Source organism: Scyliorhinus canicula, chromosome 21 (genome assembly GCF_902713615.1).
Source record: "Scyliorhinus canicula chromosome 21, sScyCan1.1, whole genome shotgun sequence".
NCBI lineage: Eukaryota > Metazoa > Chordata > Chondrichthyes > Carcharhiniformes > Scyliorhinidae > Scyliorhinus > Scyliorhinus canicula.
Genome location: NC_052166.1, coordinates 67,964,703 through 67,974,765, shown reverse-complemented (window position 1 = coordinate 67,974,765; position 10,063 = coordinate 67,964,703). Strand labels below are relative to the sequence as shown.

The following is a 10,063-nucleotide window of genomic DNA, read 5'->3' as shown; positions in this document are numbered from 1 at the left end:
AAATGAATGGGTACACTAAATTTATACAAAAAAAACTTTGCATTGTGGGGCTGAGACCCACGGAAACACTGGGTGAATGGCTAACTCCATAGGGACAGTGACCCGTGGCCAGTACGAACCCGGGTCCTCGACGACACGAGGCAGCAGTGCTAACCACTGCGCAGGAAAACTTAAATTTAAACAAGTTTGGCCTGTCCACTCGCCATTTAGTAATTTTGTACAGACCCTTAAATCTCTTGGCTCCTCCACTTTCTAATTGACAAAATATTTTGAATCTGTCTAGTCTGCAGAATATCTTCATGTGATTCCTGTTTAACTGATTTGCATTCTCTCTTCCCACACCACACCCCAACAGGTACAAAGGCTCGATATGTGGATGTCCTGAATCCCAGTGGGTCGAGGCCTGGTGGGGTACTGCTGCCCCCCGTGGACCTGTTCGCCCCCCTGGCACCAATGCCCATTCCCACCAACCTTTTTGTACCACTGCCAGGTATGGTCCTTTGCAGCCATTGTTGGCTATATACTTATACTAGTTAGTATTATAACATATTCCTTCTCTTTCCCCCAGGCTCCTTGTGCTTCCAGAAGTGGCGAAGTCCTGGCCTGAAGATAGACTTGCATTTCTGTAGCACCGCTAATGACCTCGGGAAGCCCCACACCATGTTTTGTTTTCAGTGTAATCTCTGTGGTAGTGCAGGGAATGTGGCAACTAATTGGCCCAGGGCAAACTCCCGCCAACAGCAGTATGATCATGACCGGATTATCTCTGTTTAATTCATGTGGATTGGGTGATAAATAATGGCCAGGACACTGGGGGAGAACTCCCCAACCCTTCCGGTAGCACAACAAGATCTTTTAATCCACAAGTGAAGGTGGGCGAGGCTTCACTTTAACCTCATTTGCAAGAAACCACCTCTGACTGTGCAGCACTCCCTCAGTAGTGTACTGGGAGTGTGTTGTCTGGATTGGGTTCACACCATGGATTGGGACTTGAGCTCTTGACCTTTTGACTCCAAGGTGAGGGTACAGGCCACTGAGCGATGGCCCACGTGGTTGGAAAAGGAGGGGGAGGTGAGATGGGTGGGAGAGGAGCGGAGGAGAATTGGTGTGTGAAGGACAGGATCCCCTCTGGCATTTCACTCTAACATTTACCCACCTATCCTGACTCTGTTTCCTGTTAAATCACCAATCCGCTATGCATTCTAATGTATCATCCAAACACCATGAACTCTTTGTGTTGTGCCTTTCGTTACCTTCTTATGTGGCACCTTATCAAATACCTTTGGAAATCCAAATACTCTACATCTACTGGTTCCCTTGTATTCACCCTGCTTCTTAAGTCCACAACGAGAGGACAGCACGGTGGCGCAGTTGGTTAGCCCTGCTACCTCACAGCGCTGAGGTCCCATGTTCGATCCCGGCTCTGGGTCACTGCGTCCGTGTGCAGTTTGCACATTCTCCCCGTGTTTGCGTGGGTTTCTCCCCCACAACCCAAAGATGTGCAGGGTAGGTGGATTGGCCACGCTAAATTGCCCTCAATTGGAAAAATGGATTGGGTACTCTAAATTTTTTTTATTTTATTTTTTTTTTAAAAGTCCACAACGAGCTCTAAAAAACGATCGTATTATTTTCTATGTGTCCCAATGCAATCTCTTTAATAATGTACAACACATTCTAGTATTTTCCCAGAGACAGGCTTTAGGCTAACTGGTATATAGTTAACTGCTTTCTGTGTGTGTGTCCCCTTCTTAAAAAGTGATGTTACATTTGTGGTTTTCCAATTTGCTGGAACCTTCCTGAATCTAAGGAGATTTGGAAGTTTGCAACCAATGCATCCGTGGTCTAAACAGTCATTTCCCTTCAGATCCTGTGATACAGGTACTTGGGTCCAGGAGACTTGTCATTCTTTAGTTTTCCTGGAACTTTTTCTCCAGCAGTGACTTGTGATAAAGTTCCTCCCTCCCCTTTACCTCTTGATTTTCCATTCTCTGAATACTTTTCCTTGTCTTTTACTGTGAGGACAGATACAAAATACTTGCCTTTCTTTTGTTTCTAGGTGAAGTATCTCAGCCCCCTGAAGGAAGCCCAGCAGAGAATTCTCAATCTGTGGAACAGACAAACCCCGAGGCAACCGCACATGCCCAGGTACCAGTCTACACTGCATGTACAGAACAGAAACAGGCCATTCAGCCCATCTGCTCTTATCTATCATGCTTCTTTTATACAAGCCTCCTCCAGACCCCCCTGCATTATACCTTTCATCAAATCCCTCGATTATTTTCTCTCTCGTGTTTATCTCCTTCAATATATCTGCCATTCCCCATAACTACTCCGTGTGGGAGCGAGTCCCACATTCTCCCCACTCCCTGTGGGAGGGAGTCCCACATTCCCCCACTCCTGTGGAGTGAGTCCCACATTCTCCCCACTCCCCGTGGGAGTGAGTCCCACATTCTCCCCACTCCATGTGGGAGTGAGTCCCACATTCTCCCCACTCCCTGTGGGAGTGAGTCCCACATTCTCCCACACTCCCTGTGGAGTGAGTCCCACATTCTCCCCACTCCCTGTGGGAGTGAGTCCCACATTCTCCCCACTCCCTGTGGGAGCGAGTCCCACATTCTCCCCACTCCCTGTGGGAGCGAGTCCCACATTCTCCCCACTCCCTGTGGGAGCGAGTCCCACATTCTCCCCACTCCCTGTGGGAGCGAGTCCCACATTCTCCCCACTCCCTGTGGGAGCGAGTCCCACATTCTCCCCACTCCCTGTGGGAGCGAGTCCCACATTCTCCCCACTCCCTGTGGGAGCGAGTCCCACATTCTCCCCCACTCCCTGTGGGAGCGAGTCCCACATTCTCCCCACTCCCCGTGGGAGCAAGTCCCACATTCTCCCCACTCCCCGTGGGAGCGAGTCCCACATTCTCCCCACTCCCTGTGGAGCGAGTCCCACATTCTCCCCACTCCCTGTGGGAGCGAGTCCCACATTCTCCCCACTCCCTGTGGGAGCGAGTCCCACATTCTCCCCACTCCCTGTGGGAGCGAGTCCCACATTCTCCCCACTCCCTGTGGGAGCGAGCTCCACATTCTCCCCACTCCCCGTGGGAGCGAGTCCCACATTCTCTCCACTCCCTGTGGGAGCGAGTCCCACATACTCCCCATGGGAGCGAGTCCCACATTCTCCCCACTCCCTGTGGGAGTGAGTCCACAGGGAGTGAGAAAAAATACCAGCACTTCGAGTTTTCGGCAAAGGTCCTTTATTTTAACACAAAATTGGTGGGTGGATTTAGAGTGACCAGAGTCCTTCTAATTGTTCCCCACTGTACAGAGGCAAGGCAGTACTTGATATTGTTCAATAAGCAATATTTAGAAAAACGAGGGATTCCGTTGATAAGCCCAGAGACAGAAAAGCGAGCAGCCTTAAACAACAGGCCTTGAATTCGTAGTCTATGAGCAATAACAATTGTCTGCTGTCAGCAACAATGTGCAGCTGTGCACTTGTTTACATGGACTGACCTTCTGCTATTACCTGCAGAACTTTTTGAGTGAAATAAGGCTAATATATATCCATCATGCTTTGCAAAGTGCCTATTGCCATGAAATATAGTCAAGCAGACGGTTAGAAAGAATACAGGGTATTAAGGCAACTAATCCGTCAAGTGTCCCTCATTCTCCTCACTCCCTATGGGAGGGAGTTCCACATTCTCCTCACTCCCTGTGGGAGTGAGTTCCACATTCTCCTCACTCCCTGTGGGAGTGAGTCCCACATTCTCCCCACTCCCTGTGGGAGCGAGTCCCACATTCTCCCCACTCCCTGTGGGAGCGAGTCCCACATTCTTCCCATTCCCTGTGGAGCGAGTCCCACATTCTCCCCACTCCCTGTGGGAGCGAGTCCCACATTCTCCCCACTCCCTGTGGGAGCGAGTCCCACATTCTCCCCACTCCCTGTGGGAGCGAGTCCCACATTCTCCCCACTCCCTGTGGGAGCGAGTCCCACATTCTCCCCACTCCCTGTGGGAGCGAGTCCCACATTCTCCCCACTCCCTGTGGGAGCGAGTCCCACATTCTCCCCACTCCCTGTGGGAGCGAGTCCCACATTCTCCCCACTCCCTGTGGGAGCGAGTCCCACATTCTCCCCACTCCCTGTGGGAGCGGGTTCCACATTCTCCCCACTCCCTGTGGGAGCGAGATCCACAATCTCCCCACTCCCTGTGAGAGCGAGTCCCACATTCTCCCCACTCCCTGTGGGAGCGAGTCCCACATTCTCCTCACTCCCTGTGGGAGCGGGTTCCACATTCTCCCCACTCCCTGTGGGAGAGAGTCCCACATTCTCTTCACTCCCTGTGGGAGCGGGTCCCACATTCTCCCCACTCCCTGTGGGAGAGAGTCCCACATTCTCCCCACTCCCTGTGGGAGCGGGTCCCACATTCTCCCCACTCCCTGTGGGAGCGAGTCCCACATTCTCCCCACTCCCTGTGGGAGCGAGTCCCACATTCTCCCCACTCCCTGTGGGAGAGAGTCCCACATTCTCCCCACTCCCTGTGGGAGCGGGTCCCACATTCTCCCTACTCCCTGTGGGAGCGAGTCCCACATTCTCCCCCACTTTCTGGGTAAAGATATTTCCCATTGAAATCCGCCCCCACCTACCCACAGACACACAAGTGGAAGCATCTCCACATCTACTGTTGGGGTAAGGTTTGGCAATCTTAATAATTAAGTAGTCAAAACGCAATCGGTGAAGAGCCACAATGCTGTAACTCAAATACCAGTAATAACGAAGAACATGACCAAGACACATTTCAGCATGTTTCAAGGTTTTACAAAAAAGTTAATTCTCACAAATTGAGTATTAATAAATATTTGAAAATGATACAAAGCATTAGAAAAATGAAAATTTATTCAATCGATCAAAGTTGGGGTCAGACCTGAACTTGAATGAGCCACAGATTACAGACACCCCCCCCCCCCCCCCCCCCCCCCCCCCCCACCCCGGCCGGGAACAGGTGGCGGAAGGAAGAAACCAGGCAAACTAAATTTATACCAACATGTTGCTTCTCTTTTTTTCAGATTTTTAACCCGGTACCAAATGCTGATCCATTGCCTTCTGAGCCCAGCAATTTACAGTTTGGAGAGGTAAACCGTACCAGTGCTAAATATCATCGTCAACTTTATTGGTGAAAGAAGTAACTCCTTCCTCCCACCCAAGTGGCCACCTCTCTATCGGGGCGGCGCTCCTGCCTGTCTGGGCGGCGCTCCTGTCTGTCTGGGCGGCGCTCCTGTCCGTCTGGGCGGCGCTCCTGCCCGTCTGGGCAGCGCTCCTGTCTGTCTGGGCGGCGCTCCTGTCTGTCTGGGCAGCGCTCCTGTCTGTCTGGGCGGCGCTCCTGTCTGTCTGGGCGGCGCTCCTGTCTGTCTGGGCAGCGCTCCTGTCTGTCTGGGCGGCGCTCCTGTCTGTCTGGGCAGCGCTCCTGTCTGTCTGGGCGGCGCTCCTGTCTGTCTGGGCGGCGCTCCTGTCTGTCTGGGCGGCGCTCCTGTCTGTCTGGGCGGCGCTCCTGTCTGTCTGGGCGGCGCTCCTGTCTGTCTGGGCGGCGCTCCTGTCTGTCTGGGCGGCGCTCCTGTCTGTCTGGGCGGCGCTCCTGTCTGTCTGGGCGGCGCTCCTGTCTGTCTGGGCGGCGCTCCTGTCTGTCTGGGCGGCGCTCCTGTCTGTCTGGGCGGCGCTCCTGTCTGTCTGGGCGGCGCTCCTGTCTGTCTGGGCGGCGCTCCTGTCTGTCTGGGCGGCGCTCCTGTCTGTCTGGGCGGCGCTCCTGTCTGTCTGGGCGGCGCTCCTGTCTGTCTGGGCGGCGCTCCTGTCTGTCTGGGCGGCGCTCCTGTCTGTCTGGGCGGCGCTCCTGTCTGTCTGGGCGGCGCTCCTGTCTGTCTGGGCGGCGCTCCTGTCTGTCTGGGCGGCGCTCCTGTCTGTCTGGGCGGCGCTCCTGTCTGTCTGTCTGGGCGGCGCTCCTGTCTGTCTGTCTGGGCGGAGCTCCTGTCTGTCTGTCTGGGCGGAGCTCCTGTCTGTCTGTCTGGGCGGAGCTCCTGTCTGTCTGTCTGGGCGGCGCTCCTGTCTGTCTGTCTGGGCGGCGCTCCTGTCTGTCTGGGTGGCGCTCCTGTCTGACTGTCTGATTGGGCGGCGCTCCTGCCTGTCTGTCTGGGCGGCGCTCCTGCCTGTCTGTCTGGGCGGAGCTCCTGTCTGTCTGTCTGGGCGGCGCTCCTGCCTGTCTGTCTGGGCGGCGCTCGTGCCTGTCTGTCTGGGCGGCGCTCCTGCCTGTCTGACTGGGCAACTCAGCGCTCCTGCCTGTCTGACTGGGCAGCTCGCCTGTTCTCCCACCTCCTCTGTTGCCTATCCAATCAGCAATCTTAATTTAAAAAAAGGTCCTTATTTATGTTTGAAGCTGTTTCTCTCTCTCGCTAACTGTCTCCCCATCTTGCCTGAGGTTGGTTTCTTTCAGTGGGGTTGGGGCTCCTGAGGTAAGGCTGGTACTGACTCACCGCAGGGACTGTTATTTATTGTGCCATCCTAGATCACAGAGGGTTGTTCAGCTATTGGAGGCATCATAGTGGAGTACAATCCTGTCTCTGCTGTTCCATGCATCCCATCTGTTCAGTGTTACGCTGATCAGGAGCAGGGGTCCGGGCTCCTGAATCATCCCCAAATCAGGGACACTGGGTTTGACTGAGCTCTGGGAGCTTGTGTGGTCCTGAGCTGTTTGTGAACTAAACCTACTGGGTCATCAGTGGACATAGAACATAGAACTGTACCGCACAGAACAGGCCCTTCGGCCCTCGATGTTGTGCCGAGCAATGATCACCCTACTCAAACCCACGTATCCACCCTGTACCCGTAACCCAACAATCCCCCCATTAACCTTACACTACGGGCAATTTAGCATGGCCAATCCACCTAACCCGCACATCTTTGGACGGTGGGAGGAAACCGGAGCACCCGGAGGAAACCCACGCACACACGGGGAAGACGTGCAGACTCCACACAGACAGTGACCCAGCCGGGAATCTAACCTGGGACCCTGGAGCTGTGAAGCATTTATGCTAACCACCATGCTACTGTGCTGCCCACAAATATAACTGCCGATCCCATCATTTTGTCTTTCCCTAAAATAAAGAACTTGCAATTTTATGGCGCCTTTCATTACCTCAGGATTTCTCCAAAATACTTCACAGCCATGGGAGTACTATGTAGTCATTGCTGTAAATTGGGAAACAAGGCAGCCATTTTATGCAAAGCAAAATCCCACAATCAGTGATTTAACAATGGCAGATATCCTGTGGCACGGTAGCACAGTGGTTAGCACTGTGTCTTCACAACTCCAGGGTCCCAGGCTCGATTCCCGGCTTGGGTCACTGTCTGCGTGGAGTCTGCACGTTCTCCCCGTGTCTGCCTGGGTTTCCCTCCGGGTGCTCCGGTTTCCTCCCACAGTCCAAAGACGTAGCTGTTAGATGAATTGGACATTCTGAATTCTCCCTCTATGAGCCTGAACAGGCGCCGGAATGTGGCGACTAGAGGATTTTCACAGTAACTTCATTGCAGTGTTAATGTCAGCCTACGTGTGAGACTAATAAATCTCATTATTTAGCAATGTTTGTTGAGGGATAAGGATCTGCCATGACACGGGGGAGAACTCCCCTGCTCCATTTGGAAGTAGCAGCCGTGGATTCTGTTATGTTCACCCGAGGGGACTGACGGGACTTCATTCCATTCTCACATCTCATCCCAAGACAGCAGCTCCGACAGTGCAACTCACTCGCGATCCTGCAGTGGGAATGTCGGCCTGGCTTTGCCACTAAAGCCTCTGGAATCTGACTTAAATCCAAAACCTTCAAAGGCACGTGTGCTGCTCACTGCTCCTGCCCCCATGGAGACTGAGCCAAGGCCATTCTAACGATTACAGCAGCATGGCATCCCCTCAGCAGTGAGGCGCTTTGAGACATGCTGAGTTTGTGATAAATGTATTCCATAAATGCAGCAGCTTTCTTTCCTTGCATGTCTTGTGACATATTGTTGAGGCCAATTTGTGAAATGTTTGTGTGTTTTCCAGGCTGCCCCTCAGACTCTGCATGGTGGCCCTGCATCAGGAGCCGTTCAGTTTTACAACCCCGCCCAGTTCCCCCAAGTAAGTATTGTAGTTTAAATTTTGAAATAAGTTCTGTTTTCTGACCTGTTTAAACCTGTGGTAAATGTTAATCCCCTGTGCAAAATTGTGGGTTGGAAATGCTGCAAAATAAGAGAGTTTAATAACATAAAGGGGAGCTTTACTCTGTATCTAACCCCGTGCTGTACGTGCCCTGGGAGTGTTTGATGGGGACAGTGTAGAGGGAGCTTTACTCTGTATCTAACCCCGTGCTGTACCTGTCCTGGGAGTGTTTGATGGGGACAGTGTAGAGGGAGCTTTACTCTGTATCTAACCCCGTGCTGTACCTGTCCTGGGAGTGTTTGATGGGGACGGTGTGGAGGGAGCTTTACTCTGTATCTAACCCCGTGCTGTACCTGTCCTGGGAGTGTTTGATGGGGACAGTGTGGAGGGAGCTTTACTCTGTATCTTCCACCGTGCTGTACCTGTCCTGGGAGTGTTTGATGTCAGTGTTGTACGGGCTCCCCACCCACCCCACCGTATTTCCCTTTTCCTAATTTTCTTTGTGACCTCTCATTTCCAGCCTTCAGCCGGACCTGCAGCCTCTCGACCGGGACGCTTCGTACAAAGGAAGTATCCAACATTGAAGTGAACAGACTTTGAATTAATTCTTAAATGAACGGAATTATAAATCCTTAATAGGGACAACGCAGGTGGCCTGCTGTGACATTTGCAGTTATAGGTGATTAAACTGGAGCGGTGTGTATTTTAATAGTTCTTTCCCTTGTAGGGACATCCAGAAATGCCAGTAATTACTTCATTGCGAGGCCGAGGGACTAAAAACTGAAGATGTGTGAAATGTAATTGTTTATTCCAGGCTTAGCCAGTTGAATAATAAACCAAGCCTATTGGGAGCTGTAGCTACATGCCTGATGTTACAATGCAACATGATATTAGAAGAAAGCACGCACCCTCTGAAAGCGACTGCAAGTGTCAGAGCATCTACTGCGCGATGGAATTGGCGTAACCCAGATCCTGGCAAGCCCAGAAAGATGCCCAGCACCAAACCATCCTTTGATTGCTGTAACTGTTCAGTTTTAAATGAGCAAAGTGTGAATGGGTGGGAAGAGCATTGGTGAAGATTGGGAGGGAGGGCTGGGGGGGGGGGGGGGGGAAATGAGTAAAAGATTGTCCCTAATGATTTGTATTTAGGTAATATATAAAAGGCTGCTGTAAGAGAGTATTGTATAGCCAGACCCACCTGTTGTACATTAATACTTTAAAATATCTGGAGGATTGTGTGAATAAATCTTAACATGTGCAATACCGATGCTATCTTTCTCTTATTCTGGGAGAAGATTCAACAGGACATGGGAAGAAAAGGACAGGACAGCCAGACAAGCTGTGAGGAGCTTTGGTCCTCTCGAAGGATCAGCCCCTCATGTGTGTCAAATTAAACAGTATTCTTTAAGGTGCTGTGTCCAGTTGCCTGTCGTACAACAAAGTTCCAAACCGCCAGAGATGCAGTGTGATTTGGGGATGGTTTTGTACAGAATGAAATCTGCTGACCTCAAGGTCCTGTGATTCTTCCCCCAGTGTCAATTGTCTTTCACTGTACCCTGCAAACCCTATCTCCTGTAGTTTAGTACCCTCTCACGTGTAGACTGCATAATATTTCAGATTCAGAGGCTCTTCTCTCGCCTGAGAAGTTTATTTTCTTGTGTTAAGGATGCACACTGTAAATTGTTGAAAGGAAATAAAATATTTTGCGTTCTTGAACACTTTCAACCTCTTTCCCTGTCTGCATTTTGTTACTTATTTTTACTCATACTGAGGCTGGTTTAGCACACTGGGCTAAATAGCTGGCTTTCAAAGCAGGCCAACAGCACGGTTCAATTCCCATACCAGCCTCCCCGAACAAGCGCCGGAATGTGGCGACTAGGGGCTTTTCAC

At 51.7% G+C, this 10,063-nt stretch overlaps 1 protein-coding gene across 1 annotated transcript in view; it reads left to right on the top strand.

The window, feature by feature from the left end:
* The window catches only part of LOC119955535 (protein transport protein Sec16A-like), a 71,786-nt gene extending 61,884 nt beyond the window's left edge, over window positions 1–9,902 (top strand). The window contains 5 exon segments of the mRNA XM_038781808.1: window positions 284–490; window positions 2,057–2,145; window positions 5,058–5,123; window positions 8,078–8,152; window positions 8,694–9,902. Of these exon segments, the coding sequence (XP_038637736.1) occupies window positions 284–490; window positions 2,057–2,145; window positions 5,058–5,123; window positions 8,078–8,152; window positions 8,694–8,762 (506 nt within the window). The 3' untranslated portion in view covers window positions 8,763–9,902.
* Window positions 9,903–10,063: the final 161 nt, after the last annotated feature.